Source organism: Physcomitrium patens, chromosome 17 (assembly GCF_059467195.1).
Source record: "Physcomitrium patens ecotype Gransden chromosome 17, ASM5946719v1, whole genome shotgun sequence".
In the NCBI taxonomy this organism is placed as follows: Eukaryota; Viridiplantae; Streptophyta; class Bryopsida; order Funariales; family Funariaceae; genus Physcomitrium; species Physcomitrium patens.
Window position 1 is genome coordinate 1,210,744 of NC_143426.1, and position 15,736 is coordinate 1,226,479.

General features: G+C 30.8%; 3 protein-coding genes across 3 annotated transcripts in view; 2 read left to right on the forward strand and 1 right to left on the reverse strand.

Annotated features, from left to right (window-relative positions):
• The first annotated feature begins 3,010 nt into the window (after positions 1-3,010).
• Positions 3,011-4,110, forward strand: LOC112294707 (17.8 kDa class I heat shock protein). The gene is made up of 3 exons (XM_090244000.1): positions 3,011-3,080; positions 3,185-3,417; positions 3,607-4,110. The coding sequence occupies exons 1-3, from the start codon at positions 3,058-3,060 to the stop codon at positions 3,972-3,974; spliced, it is 624 nt and encodes a 207-aa protein (XP_090100126.1). The 5' UTR covers positions 3,011-3,057; the 3' UTR covers positions 3,975-4,110.
• Positions 4,111-5,806: 1,696 nt separating this feature from the next.
• LOC112294123 (uncharacterized) lies at positions 5,807-8,826 on the reverse strand. The gene is made up of 8 exons (XM_024544316.3): positions 8,490-8,826; positions 8,232-8,325; positions 7,991-8,041; positions 7,367-7,546; positions 7,082-7,261; positions 6,686-6,805; positions 6,354-6,487; positions 5,807-6,091 (listed from the first exon to the last, which is right to left on the reverse strand). The coding sequence occupies exons 1-8, from the start codon at positions 8,615-8,617 to the stop codon at positions 6,034-6,036; spliced, it is 945 nt and encodes a 314-aa protein (XP_024400084.1). The 5' UTR covers positions 8,618-8,826; the 3' UTR covers positions 5,807-6,033.
• LOC112294861 (uncharacterized) overlaps positions 8,719-15,736 on the forward strand; it is a 39,768-nt gene continuing 32,750 nt past the window's right edge. The window contains exon 1 of the mRNA XM_024545794.3: positions 8,719-8,801. Within this exon, the coding sequence (XP_024401562.2) occupies positions 8,719-8,801 (83 nt within the window). The remainder of the gene's footprint in view (positions 8,802-15,736) is intronic.

Here is a 15,736-nt window from a genome sequence, read left to right on the forward strand (position 1 = left end):
TTCAAAGTAAATTTTTTATATTATATTATCTTCAACTCACTAAAAATTCTACAATGTGCAACATCTATATTTTTTTTCTTACAATAATATATTTTTAAAATAATTTCAAATTATTTGAAATAAAATATTTTAATTATTTCATATTTGTAAAAATAAATATGCATCTCTAAATTATTTAGATATAAATCTGGGTTATTTTAATTCTATTTATAATTTTAACTTATTTGATTTAATAAAATTTAATTGAAAAATAGAATTATTTTTTTATTTTTATTATTTTTCTTCTTGTCTTCTTATTCATTAATTCCTTACCTATTTTATTCTCATTATAATATAATCCATTTATTGAATACCTTTACTCTCCATCATTTGACTTTCTAATCTTTTCAACAAACTATTCATCTTCTATTATATTTTATTTCAATAAAATCTATTTCAATTTAACTTATAATGCAGCATCTAGAGAAATAATGATTTTAAATAAGTATCCATTTTTCATTTCACAAACCATCTTTACACTCAACTTGTTCTTTACATGTATGTATCACTAATAAAACATTAATCTAATTAATCATTATTTATATAAATAAAATCATATAATTCTTAGAATTTAATATCAAATAAAACCAGTATAACCTTTACACAATAATACAAAAACTAAACCATGTATTTACACTTAAAAATAAGATTAAAAAAAAAAAAAAAAAAAAAAAAAAAAAAACTATAATAATGCCTTACAATTTTAAGAATTAACTATAGTATAAGAAGCTAATTTTTATAAATAAAACCAAAAATAAAACATAAGACCATATCCCACAAACTATAATTTTTTATAATTCAACTATTTTATTTGAATGATGTTTTTTTAATAATAGTTGAATTATAAAAAAATTAATTTCAACCCTTACAGATTAATTATTTTTATATTAATTTTGCAAATATTTAATTTTTAAGACAAGGATAACATCATCTTATTTTGTTACTTGTTCAGTAAAAAAAATTATTTCATGTGATTTTTTATTTCTTTTCAAATTCTATATTATCTATTGCTATGTTTTTTTTAGTATTTGTTTAAAGATCTTTTTTCACGCTTCTTAAAACATTTATTTTATGCATACTGTTACACTAAAAATTTATATTAAATTCTCTATAATTAAAATGAGAATATCTGTTATTTTTTCATTTTTTTCTATCTAAAATTTAGGTTTTAATATCTATTTAAATAAAAAGATAAGAAGATTGGTTTTGATTTTAAAAGATTAATGTATAGTATTTTAGAAAAATTACAAACTCTTATTGTAGGCTAAAAACTAAAAAAATATGAGAGTTAAATTATTAGATTAGACATTATTCACTATAAAAATTTGTCAATATCATGTCATATTTTAAATTTAATTATTTAAATATTATTTTTTGCTTTATTTTATTATCAGTTTAACACAAAAATGCTATTACTACTACTAAATAGACTTTACTTTTTATATTGTAAAGATACTTGAATTCTAATAGTATAAAGTTTTAATTTGAAATTAAAAGTTGAGGTTTATTTTATTTTAATTTTAAGAATTTAAAGTTCTATTTACATATCAAATAAAAGTTTAACATCTCATTTATTAATAATGTGTATACACTAGAAACAAAATTTCTAGTGTTAATATGCAAGTCATCAAATAAGCATCATCTGATATAAATAAAATTTGTTAGTAATACCAATATATAAAAAATCTATTAGTGTAAATAACAAACAAAAAATTATATTGTTTATTCTAATAATCTCTTTTGAAAGTCAAAATTTAGCTTCTTATATTTAAGTTAAAGCATAGTATCTATTTTTATCACAGTTAGTAATGCCAACATACTACCTTTTCTTTCATAATTTTTTAAAACCAAAATAGATAACAATTTAATTTTCTTCAACTAAAGTAAAAAATAAATTATTGATATTATTTTAAAATATATAATTAAAATTTCAAACTTCCTATCTTTAAAAATCATTTATGAAATAGAATAAACTAATTTCTTATATGAAAATAAAACAAGTCTCTTTGTTAATAATTTTTTAATATTTTAATACTAAGCAATTCATTTCTAATCAGTTGAGTTATTCTAATGATATTACAATGGAGTTTTCCTTCCCTAAGATCTTATCTAAGGCTTTAACGCCATCTATAGAAGTTTCTATAATTTGTACCAATTAAGTTTTTTAAATCTAAATCTTTTAAAATTCTATAAAAATCTTATTCCTTTATCAACCTCTAAAAAACTCTAATTGTTCTACTGATAAAAATACATTCTCAAATTGTTCCTATCCATTGCTAATACCTCTTCATAACTTTAAAAGAAATATGAATCCAAGTTTAATAAAAATTTGTACATATAGGCAGCATTTAAAGGCTCATATTTCAAATACCAAAAAGCCATCCACAATACAAACAAAGATAAATACATCTGTTAAGACTTCTTCAACAATCAACTTATATTCCAACTAAAAATGGAATGGCATTCAAATTTTCCACCTATGTTTGATAACTACAAAAAATCAAAACATCAAACCAATAACTTGTATCAAATTTTGAGAATGAGTCAAAAAATGCTTTAAAGAAAACCGAATTATCTCCTCAACAAGTACTTTGCTCGGCCTCTTGTTATTGAATTAAAGCAGCAATGAATCAAGTGTGTCACAGAATGATGTAGAGAAATGTGGAAGCATCCAAAAGGCGTCTCAGCCTTGGCCCTCACTCCTCAATTGACAACAACAATATGTTTTAAGATGACCCACCAGGCCATTCATGCATAGAACAACAGAATAAGCTTCGCCAAAAAACAAATCCCTCAAATGGGAAACTCATTTCCGATTTCCACGCTGCACTAAAACAAAATAGCGGTGGTGAATTGTTCTGAAAGCAACGAGGAAAATCAGCTGCAGAGGGTGCACCGACACCGATTCTTCCAACCTCTTCTAGGTCTTTCTGGAGGATCCAACGCCTCGCCATCCTTTACATTCCGTATAAATGTATCACTGTGATCAACCAACTTCATATCTTGGATCGCTTTCGCATGCTCTTATTTACTTCTGCACTGTGAGAAACTGAGCATAATTCTTCCATCTAGATTGTTTTTGTGATCGAGCTCACTGTCGTCGAATTCTCAGCCAAGTTTTCGCTAAATCACGTTTTTTCTGCAGTCTAGGAGATGGCTCTGGTTTTGTCACCGTGGTTTGGGCGAGGGTGCGCCAGGCGTACCAGTTCACGCTTGAACCGACCTTCATGTTCACCGACCTGGTTATCGTCAAAGTTCCGCTGCAAAGACAGCCTTGTGCGCCAGTGAGTAGCCCTTGTTCTTCCCTGCACAACAACCTTCGTATGCTGAGATGGGATGAGACAGCTGAGGCTCACACCTTCAAACTTCGCCTGCCAGGTATGTATGGGTGGGAAACTCTCTTGGTGAGCCACTAACATTTTTACTACACCTCGGTCCAGAACTTAATTTCCCCCAACTGTTGTATTATTAATAACTGTTGTATTCTTCGACACAAGTTGTCCATGGAGTGCAACCATCACTACCCTTGTGTGCGCTATATATGACATGATGTTACGACATGTACAGGTATGAAGAAGGAGGAGCTGAACATCCAGATAGAAGATCGAACTCTCTACCTCAGTCACAACAGCGAGCCCAAAATGGGTACCAAGGAGGGTGAAAGTTCGTCTGACTCGCAGTGCACGGAGAAGAAACCTGCAAGTTGCACCTTCATGCGGACGTTCAAGTTGCCAGAGAACGCAGACCTGGAGCAGATCAAAGCTAATGTAACCAACGAGACGTTGACCATTACCATACCCAAGCTCACCATGAAGTCACCGGAGGTTCGTAAGATCAATGTGAGAGATGGAGATGGTGTTGCCACTTCCTTAACTGCTGCATCGGAGAAGAGCAAAGCCAAGGCTACGGATGCATCCGAGCCCACCTCGAAATAGATATGCACAACCAGTTGCCACTTTTCAGTGCTGTTCAGTGAGGTCGAACCTTGAGGACTTCAAAATAAGACTAGGGCATGGGAGCAATACAGTTATTCAGTTGTGAATTATGGTAGCATGGTAGTGTGGGTTTCAATGCCGTGGGCTACCTGTCTGTGTTGCTAATGAAACTTCGGTTTGTTTTCGGAACATGTACCACATACACCTAGTGTGGATAAGATGGGGTTCATATTGTTTTATTTTTTATTTATTTATTTTTGTTTCAGGGTATGCTCTGAAGTGGATTGAAATATATCAATAAATCACAGAATCAGATGGTATAAGGATTTTACAAATTTGGATTTAAAAAAATCAGTTTCTGTAATAGTATCCAGAAGTTCTTTTTCATTGTCTGGATAGGACATATTTGTAATAGGAATATTTAAGAACACTCATTGTTTTGCATGCTCCAACTTCAAGTGATTACATCTTCATTATTTCTACTTTTAATATTTTTTTCATTTTTGTTGCTAAAAGAATAGTACTTTTTAACCAATTTATTATGTGTATGTATATATATATATATATATATATTCTTTACTAAATTGAAGTTTATGACCAAGCTATTTGCAAAGTTGTTTCATGATAAGCAACTTCATAAATTAAAAATAAAGTTTTGGCTCTCGGTAATGTTACACAAATTTTCAGAAATCGTTACAAAGTTTTATCAAGAGTTTAAAAAATATTCCAAATTTGTCTTGTGATTATTTGTTTAAATATTTATTTAATTAACCAAAGTATAATGGTTAGTTTTATATCTATTTTTCAATAAATTTATTTTATGCACACCTCGTCCAAACTGTTACACAAATTTGATGCACATTTATAGAGTTTTTCTCTTAAAAATTCTTAGTTGAATAAAATGCAAATAATGTTTTGGTGATGTGTAACCTATGAAAGCTCTGTATTAGAACATAAATAAAATGAATTAACATGTTCTCTGAGGTGTAAATTACATTGTGGGAAAAGAAATACTATTCATTCATTTTTATTTAGAAACATTAATATTATTTATGTACAAAAAAAATAGTGACAAGATTTCATTAAATATCATTAAAACACATTAGCTGAAATAAATATTTACTATGATTTATCTATAAGGTCCTCTGTAATGAAATGGTATATGTGTTATCACGCAAATTAGATTGAAGATAGTTAACATTTAATTCAGATTATATCATTTTTCACTGTGAGAAATTTTCCTTAAGAATGATTATAAGCAATCTTGAATTTTGAAGGAAAATTTGATAAACTATTACATCCACATGTGAGGAGCATTGTAAGATAAATATTGTTCCATTGTCTTCATTTGGATCGTTAAAAATCATGCAACTTGTGCTCTGCTATTCGTTTCTGAATGTGACATGGAGTAGTTTAGCAAAAACATTAAGCTGAATGCACATCGCTAGTACCACAATCAATAGGGACAACATAGATAAGCTTAAGAAAGGTAACAATGCATCCAAAAAGGTTTAAAATAACACATTAAATCACAGAATTTCAATAAATAAAGCTCCATGTATAAAACACTAAAATATATTTTTTATATTTCTGTGTATGGTTATAGCAGGGGACATACAGAGAAAAAAAAAAAAAAAAAAAAAAAAAAAAACCATGTCCGGCATCCACTACATAGATGCTCAAACCTGAAGGATTTTAAGAGCTACTGCTTGCTTCAGCATCTCATATAACTATAATGATACCATTTCCGGTGTTTACAATATAAAAAGTCAACGACAAGAAACGTTCCGATTTCCAAGCATTCCAGCTAGACAATTGGACGGCTGCCATGGTTCTAGTAAAAAATAAAAATATAATATTTTATTCAATTTTCTGATACAAAAAGAAAAGAAAAAAACTGCTATGTTATCCGGTACAAACCTAACCAAATTTAAGAGCACATGTGCCGTACAAGTGGGTGTCCTCGATCTGATTGCCCAGATGGCAGTTGTAGAGCATTTTAAAAGTATCTGAGACAAGCTGTATAAAAACAGACTAATCCCATCAGGATCATGTTCTACTATCTGAACAATGGAGGCAGAACAGCGTGTGAGTCGACATCCAGCGGCTCCAAATTTCTGCAAACAACAAAATCAATTGTAAGTCAAGGATTCGACATTTACAGTAGTCTGACAAAGATCGCAGGTTCAATTGATAAGAAACAGCAACTTGGTGCGCTATCAATGAGGGCGTAATGTCGCGGCATCAAGCTCAGCATAAAAGGTAGTGTCTAATCCTCTCATCGGCAGGGATCCTAGTCATTCACACATACGGCTGATACCACGTAAAAGATTTACGCTAAATGTATCTGAAACACAAAAGTTCGAATAAACAGCACACCTGCAAGTGTTACGGCCATTCTCGACTGTGCTCGGGACAAACCACAACCGCCGAAATGTGGAAGTCTCTAATTGCAGGAAGAACCCATTGCTATTTCCGTGCACCCATTTCCTTGATCCAGATCCTTTCCAAACCTATCACATGATACCCACGTGATGAGTACGTGATGCCCATGCAGATACTTCGGACACCATGAAACTAGAAACACACATCACCAATTATTACGATATTAGGGTCACCTATAGAAATATATGCCAAGTACTGCATCCTCTCGCTATTAGGTCAACTGCGGTTAACACCAAGCCGAAGTATTGGAACACACATCAGATCACCTGGGGAAATGCAATGCTCTTCTTTGCCACAATAAGGCACGCAGCCGTTGCGGATGATTCAACAACATACTGTCGCAAGAATCCCGCACAACTGTTTAAAGTGTCGGGGGATTCAAATGCCTGAAGGAACACCCCATAAAAATTTAATTCACATTTCAACATAATAGTTTTAACGAGATCACCAACGAAGTCCGAATTTAAATTTTCAAAACCAAACATCCAATTACTTCAGTAGTTTAAACATCTTCATACGATGCACTTATCTTACTGTTACAACTTCGGCAAATGGTATAACAGTGATAATCTGTAGAACGAGCACGTGTTACCATTCAAGGTAAGCATTCACCTCGATTGTTCGCAACTCGACACAGGTCCATAGATTAACTTCAACAATACCTTTTCAACAGCGACATTGGGTACAGTTTCCTTAGTCGCATCTTTCCCCAGGCACAAACGGACATTAGCATCTACTGTTCCATTTTTATCATTCCACTCTTTCAAGGCTAATGCAACAGTTTCTTTGGCAAATTTTCGTATTTCATCTGAAGTACTTGGAGGAAGTGCCCCATCCACAACCTGCAACACCCACATGCATCGTTTCCGTTAGTTCCATTGTAACAAGCAGCAGCGTAGGCATACTCCCTACTTAATGAGCATGATGTGCGGCAAGAGAAAATTTACCCCATCTAGTCGTTGGGCATCAGGCTGAGACACATCTGAAGACCCATTCGACTCCACTCCTTTCTTGTCCTGCTGACTTCGCTTTTTATCTCGCACTATTTGGGTTAGCCTTTTGACTTTAGTAGCAACTTCAGAACTGCTAGGGTTTTGAGCCAAAGCTTCTCGATACGTAGCCAAAGCCTACAACCAAAAGTAGACAATCTCATTGAATTGCGATCATTACAAACACAAGGAGTAAAAGTAGTTGTTTTGTTGACAATAACAGGGTATAGGATAAGTAGAAGCGGACCCACTTATAAATGGTGAACCCTAGAAGTGCCATAACCTACGAACCAATCTTGCGTTCAACAGTAAAGACCTTGGTTTGAAATTCGTGGGCAGCAGCATCTTGATCAGCTAGAATGTTCTACTGTTCCGGTTTAAATAACGAAATCTAAACTTTCAAAAGACTGTTGACAAGTGAGAGACGGATGTTACAGTGACAGGAAAATGTCTGTGATGGGCATCTTCAAACACGAATAAAGAAAATGCTGGAGCAAGACCTGTGTCGAAAAAATTCAAAACTTAGAACAACGAGGTTTAATCGCGAAACGACCTCAGTGAAGCAGCGGATCTAAATATTACCTCGTCATAGCGTTCCATAGCCTCCAAGGCACTTCCTTTCCTGAAGAAACCCTAGCCCGTGCATCCAACCACAACCACCCTGCTTTAATTCTTTAAGGTGAACGACAGGAATTCGACAGGGTACAAGCAGTTGAGCACTGCGAGGCAATGCATAGACAAGAAAGTCTGCAAAAGCAATACAGAACAAACACTACCAGAAGAGACTGAACTATGATCGGGAGAAATAAGCAGAGGGCAGAACCTTCTCCCAAGTGGGCTTCAATTTTATCGTCGTCTCTGCGTCCGCGAGAGCCTTGGTTAACTTCATCAAGTTCAGAAAAGCAGCCGATCGGTTGCTGCAAAGAAATAATCACCAACACAACCGTTACCTAACATCTCAGAGAGAACTCAAAACTCAAAAACATAGCGGATCCCCTCGTGTCACGACAGACAATTTGCTAATCAAAATGTGCAGCAACGCGGATGCCGAATCGAGAGATGCTGGGAGTTGCTAGATAACCTGTAGAGAGCAGGATTTTCCGGGTCTAATTTGATAGCCTGAGTGTAGAGAGCAGCGGCCTTGAGATAATTGCCGGCCTTGAAACAGGCATTGCCTTGGTCTTTCAAGGAAGCTGGAGCGGGCTCCATGGAAAGAAACTTCAGTACACTAGTAAACAAAAATAAAACAAAAACAAAAAAAAATAAAAGAAGTAGACAGGGAATGAGAGGAACAAGAGTAAAGAGAAGCGATGCGGGAAGAGAAAGGGGAGCGGCAACGGCGGCAGAGACGAGAATCTGATGAGCACAGAGCAAAGCAAAAGCGAGAGAGAGAGTGAGCGAGCACAGAATTAGGGCTGAGTTGGGGCATGACGACGACGACAGAGCTTCACAGCTCCATGCGACGACAGCCCTTTGAGTTCGTCCCCCGCTCGAAGAAGAAGACGACGACGAAAGCTCGTCCACGTCACCTCACAGTTCGTTCATGTTTCGTTTCAAAGATTTTAACAATCATTTACAGTTAAAAAGAATGTATTAAGATTTGGGAATTGCTAGGTGGACACCCCCTTTTGTTATTATAGAATGGACACCCCCTGTACACACAGTAGTATCATTCTTATTTGAATACTTTTTGATGATTACGTTGTTATTACTGAGAAGGAATATGAAAACAAAAAATATATATATTATATTATATAAATTGATTTCTTATTTTGTGTCTAAATGATGACCATTACATACTAAAACTTAGATTTTTTTTCTATGTCAGAAATTTATTTTTATCAAATTATGCATTTAACTTGGAAAAATAACCAAAAGTGTGGTAAAATATATATATATATATATATATATATATCATCTAAAGAAACTTGACATGGGAGAAGAAGAGATTCACCTTGCAATTCTTTATGATTTTATACTAATTATTGGCTTTGTGTATTGGCTAATTTTAAGCAAGAAGGTTTAACTATAATGTATATTGGACTTAATTAAATAATTGAAATATATTTTTAAAAAATCAAAATTTATTATCTTGAGAAAATAAAATTTTAAAGATATATATATATTTATTTATTTGTATTTTAGTATAAAAAAATAATATGAATCTAAATTATATAATTTATTAAAGAAATTAAATGTAAATTTGGAATTTTTGCATATGATTTATTATTTTATAATTTATGTTTAATATGTCTTTTTTAAAAATAATCTATGTTTAAAAATATTTAATATAATAAATTTTTTATAAAATATTTTATAAAATATTAAATATAAATATCTAAAATTCAAATAGTACAATAATACATTAAAAATGTTGATTTTTTTTAATATTGATTATTGTTATTCTTTATAAAAAAATAAAAATAAAATATTTTTCTTTTTTTTATTATAAATAAGTAAGTTCTTTTAATATAAGACATTACTTTATTTGTTTGTCATGAAAATAAAGATCATTATACACAATACATTAAGTGTCATAAATTAATTATAAAGTATTCAAACTAAATAAAAATGCAGAATTAATATACTCTTAAGGAAAGATAATGAATCTACACACAACTAAGTCTAGGTATCTTTTATAATATGAAAAGAAAATTTAAGAGTGGAAATGTGAGTAGAAAAAATCCTAAAGCTTTATTAAATGTCTAAATTACCAAAGCCCAGCAAATCTTTACAACACAAGCTTTCTTTCTCAAAATTACTCTCAGAACTTGACTTGACAAGAATATCAAATCAAAGAAGCTTCTCTATCTAAATCTTCAAATTCTAGTTGACACTAATAAAGTCAACCAATAGAAAAAGTCAAGTAGATGAAAAACCACTAAACCAAACTAATTTACATACATCCAACATAATTTGGCATCCAATGTTACATCAATATAGATACACGTTTTAATATTTTCAAGTAGGTCTAGTTGCAATGTTTGACAAATATGCTATCTTTGTAGCCAATATAATCTCAAATGAAGAACTTATGTTTGTTTCTTTTAGATGACCTTTATCAAAAATATCAATAGTTTTAGTTGCAAGCTTTGCTTGCAACTTAATCAAAACTTCCTTCTTTGAAGGCTTTTTGAATGCTTGAGCCAGCTCTAGAGATGACATAGATTTTTTATCTTCCAATATTTTATCAGCTAGTTAGAAATTCCATGTTGGTTTAAATTTTGGAGCCAATACACCAATACTAAAAAAAAAATAAGCATATTTAACACTTTGTAAACTAAAGTATATGTTCTATCTTTAATACTAGTATTTCTATCTTATATTGAAGTTGAAATAGAAGGTCTTGTTGTAAAACAAATATATACAAGGCCAAATAATAATGACAATCAAATATAAATATTAAGTTCTTTATGATTATTCTCATGGCTATATTGTCATGGACATATGTATTTACCTTGATAATTATCTAGATAATAAGAATAGACAAAAATAAGTCAAAGTGGATAAATATGATAATACCTTGTGGAAAGCTTCCTAAAAGCTTCATAGATGCTGCTTTGTCTTTATACATGTCTATAGGTGATTGATAGGTTGAAAACTTAGCCAACAAAGAGGCCATGTGTCGACATGTTAACCACTTGTAGTACAAGTTGGACATATGGCACACACCTAGGAAACTTGCCTTGCAAATTAGACATGTGTTCTATAAGTTGGATATGTATTAGGGGTCCTATAGCATGTCGCCACATATTTCTTAGTTAAGTAGTATATATAGAGGCAATAGTAAAGCCTTCATCACTCTTATCAACTCCTTTCTTGATTTTAGTCTAGTTTCAAGAGTCTTATGTATCCAGTCTTTGGCAATAGTCATTCCAATTCTTCCTTGAATATACATATTTTCTTCTATTTTGTCATTTTTCTTTTGACACAAATTCTACGAATTTATGTAACTTCTTCTAGTTTGTGTACTTAATAGATTGACAAGATTATACATATAATATCAATATTTTGTCCTTTCTTGATTAAGAGTGGATTACCTCTCTCTCTCTTAATAAGACATAAGTGTATTAGAAGTTACGGATTATCCTCTTTTAAACTAATATTGTTTCTAAAAAAAAAAAAAATCTTGATTCTTGAGTATTGTATTATGTGAGAATAGACATTTTTTTTTTTTTTTTTTTTTTTTTTTTTTTTTTTTTTTTTTATTGTGCTAGCATGGCAGAGCTTGTTGAAATGAAAAATGCAATGACTCAAATGCAAGAACAAATGAGAGAGTTAATGCTTACAATGCATCAACTCACTCTACCACCATAAGGAGCAACAAGATTATTAGGCGATGAAGATATAGAGATGATTGGAGTTGCTTCAACATCTATACCAAGCCATACTACTGCTCTTACAATGGAACATCATTCAAGTTTCACAGAACCAAAAAATGGATTGCTTGAGAAGTTTGATGGCACAAGATCTAAGTTTTGAGGATTCATCAATTAGGTATAACTAGTGATTGAACTACAACCTCAAAGTTATGCAACTCAAAGATCATAAGTGAGGTTTATTAGAATGTTACTTTCAAGTTTTGCTTTATCATGGTTTTCATCATTTTTTGAATGACATGATCCAATATTGGATAATTTGGAAGCATTTTTAGTGGAGTTTCAATCTATGTATGGAGAACATGATACAATCTTTGTTGTAACCAATAATATTCATATCTTCAGATAAGATAATCAACCAATAATATTATATGCTTCACAATTTTGATAATTAGCAACAAATATCAAATAGGATGATGCAGCACTCATCATCCAATTTCTCTAAAGATTACAATATGAGGTAAAGAAATTGATGCTCAATTTACTTGATCCTCAAACATTGAGTCAAGCAATTGACTTTGCTATGAAATGTGATAATCGACTTTTTGAATTTCAATTTGAGAATCACACAAGGAAACCTCAACGTTATTATAATTCAATAATGACACAAATGACTTTTCAATCTAAGCATTTGGAAATAGAAGACATGTAAATTGATGCAGTATGTTTAAAACCTCTTACCAAACAAGAAAAGACTCATCGTCATCAAGAACGACTATGTTTATATTATAGAAAAGCTAAGCACATTACTCAATATTGTCCAAAAAAACGATGCAACTATAAAATGAAGAGTACTACTATTAAAGATAAAAACAAGTCGAAAAACAAATTTGTCCTGCTACAGTAAAGACCATTTGGCTTGAATCTTGTACAATTCCTAATAAAGGTCCTATTCTCTCCTCAAAACCCTCTCTTTGTTTTATAATAGATGTGCTTTTAGGATCTAATAATCACAAAGCCTCTTCTTTAATAGATTCAGGAGCCTCAACTTATTTTTTAGATGAAGAATTTGTTAAAAGTCATAATATACAGTTAGTACAAAAAACAAAATTTGTACACATAGAAGTCATAGATGGTTGTCCGTTATCTTTTGGAGATATTATTCATAAAATACTTCTTATAGATGTAGTAATAAATGATCATAATAGTCATGTAATTTTTAATATAATTAGATCTCGATCTAATCCAATCATTTTAGGTTTATTATGGCTTAAAAAGTATAATCCTGTGATAGATTGGATTTCTTATAAATTTGACTTTTTTCAAATATCATTAAGAATTTTTCTAATTCAATAGAAAGCCATGAGTTTATTATAGCCAAATATGTATTTGTAAGTCCAAAAGCTTTTTTGCATGCTGCAAAAGAAGGATTGTCTTTTGTTATTTATGCCACATCCATTTTAAATGATGGAAAGATTTCAAGTGAAATTTCAAGTCAATATCAAGATTTATAAGATTTTTTTGAAAAAAAGAATGTAGATATTCTCTCAAAGTATCATCCATATAATTGTTCAATCGATCTTAAAGAAGGAACTCAGTCGCTATTTGGCCCAATCTATAGTTTATGACAAAATGAGTTGGTTGAACTCAAGAAGTACATTGATGAGAACTTGGCCAAGAATTTCATACGCCATTCAAAATCTTATGTAGGAGTCTTTATCTTATTTATGAAGAAAAAAGATAAATCATTACAAATGTGTGTAGATTATTAAGGACTCAACAAGATTACCATCAAGAATAAATATCCTCTATCTTTGATATGTAGACTTCTTAATCAATTAAATCAAGCTAAGATCTATATAAAAATAGATCTACAAGGAGCATACAATTTGGTGAGCATTAAAGTAGAAGATAAATAGAAGACTGCATTTTGAACAAGATATGGATTTTTTGAATATAATGTCATGCCTTTTAAACTCACAAATGTACCAGCTGCTTTTCAACATCTTATTTATGATGTTTTTCATGAGTTTCTAGATGATTTTGTTGTCTGTTTCTTTGATGACATTTTAATCTATTCTAAAAATGTAGAAGAATATGAAATTCATGTTCATCATGTGTTACAAAAACCTAGAGATATGAGATTGTATACAAAGTTGGAAAAGTATGTATTCTATATTATTCAAGTTGACTTCTGAGGATACATCATTTCAAACAATGGTCTAATGATGGATCCTAAAAAAATTCACACAATCATGGAATGGAAGATTCTAAAAACAATAAGAGATATACAATATTTTTTAGAATTTGTCAATTACTATCGAATCTTTATTATGAACTTTTCTCAAGTTGCAGTACCACTGACATGCTTAATTTGTAAAGACAAGCTCAAGTAAAGTAAAGAAGCAGAAGCATCATTTGAAGCTTTATAAAAAGCTTTTATTTCTACACCAATCTTGCATTACATTGACTTTTTTGAAGAATTTTTTATAGAGACAAATGCATCTGACTTTGCTTTGGGTACAATCTTGTCACAAATAAGAGCAAATGACAAACTTCATCTAGTAACTTTTCATTCAAAAAAAATTTCAAAAGTCGAGATTAATTATGAGATCCACAATAAGGAACTTCTTGTAATCATAGATTCTTTTAAGGAATGGCATCATTATTTAGAAGGCCCTTCAAGTCTAATCACAATATATACAGATTGCAAGAACCTCGAATTTTTCATGTTAGTACCTATTTTGAATTGTCGCCAAGCTTGTTGAAGCATGTCTTTGTCAAGATTTGAGTTTAATATCACTAAATGACAAAAAAAAAAAAAAAAAAAAAACAAAGTTTTTCTGATGTCCTTTCTAAATGTGCTTATCTTATTGTGAGCCCCAAATTCACCACTCATTAAATTGACGCCATACAACAAGTTTAGAGGGTGGAATAGAAGGACTTCCAATTGTGAAATTGTTGAGTTAATTTAAATGTAGATGTTTGTAGTTCAATTCAAATTAATGCTTTCCAAGCAATGGTTACCAATATTAAATTAAAATTTTAAATGAAATTTATTATGCAAATAAATTAAAAATAATTAACTAAGTTGTTACTAATAATTGACCGTAAGAATAAAAAATTAAGTTTGAATTAAAAATTAAAGTCAAAAGTTAAAGTTAAAATTTAAATTTAAAAAATTAAGTTAAAATTAAAATTAAAAGGTTAAGTTAAAAAATTGAAATTAAGAGTTAAGTTTAAAAAATAAAATTAAAAGTTAAAGTGAAAATATTAAAGGTTAAAAATTAAAACTTAAAGTTTATTAGCCAAAATGTGAAATTTGAAGATTACAAGTCATTATGAAGATAATAATAAAAATAAAATAAGAGAGGTAGAAGCAAAGATACCTTGACAACACACAAGGATTGAAGGCAACGACCTCCTTCTATTCCAAAATTTGCCAAAATTTATAATTAATTTTGATTTCAATGATTTTTAGCTTATTACAAGGCTAACTTGAAGTTGCTCTTGATTCAATAAATTTCATTGCAATCTAATGATCTAATCGTGAGAATTACTCCTTTAAAGTTGAATGATCCAAATTGCTAGGGCGACCAACCCTTTTCACTTAGAAATTCACTAAAAATTTAGATTGTTTTATTGGATTTTAAGACAATCTAAATTTCATTGCTTCACTTGTATTTTGAAGGAAAGATTGCTGATCTTATTTTTTTCAATCCACAGGGTAAATTTGATGCCACCATTGCATTGAAAAGACTCCCATTAATTAAAAGAACCACCATGCCGCTTGAATTTGTCGAATTTAGAAAAAAGCTCAAAATTATCATTGTTAACTTCACTAAATCTTTTAAAGAATTATAATTCCAACTCCTAAATCATGTGAATGATTATAAGTGCATTCATAGGCATTTAGTCAACCCTCATAGTAATGACTAACAACCTCTAAATTATTAAATTAATTAAGTTACTATTCTAATTTTCTAATTCTTATCACTTTAGTCCTAAT

Excerpts from the sequence above, each read along its gene's own strand:
- LOC112294707 (XM_090244000.1), top strand. The coding sequence starts at position 3,058 with ATGCTCTTATTTACTTCTGCACT. Across the intron at positions 3,081-3,184 it reads CTCTTATTTACTTCTGCACT|TCTAGGAGATGGCTCTGGTT; the intron begins GTGAGAAACTGA and ends TTTTTTCTGCAG. Across the intron at positions 3,418-3,606 it reads CTTCAAACTTCGCCTGCCAG|GTATGAAGAAGGAGGAGCTG; the intron begins GTATGTATGGGT and ends CGACATGTACAG.
- LOC112294123 (XM_024544316.3), bottom strand. The coding sequence starts at position 8,617 with ATGGAGCCCGCTCCAGCTTCCTTGAAAGACCAAGGCAATGCCTGTTTC. Across the intron at positions 8,326-8,489 it reads GAAAATCCTGCTCTCTACAG|CAACCGATCGGCTGCTTTTC; the intron begins GTTATCTAGCAA and ends ATTTCTTTGCAG. Across the intron at positions 6,488-6,685 it reads AGAGCATTGCATTTCCCCAG|GTTTGGAAAGGATCTGGATC; the intron begins GTGATCTGATGT and ends ATCATGTGATAG.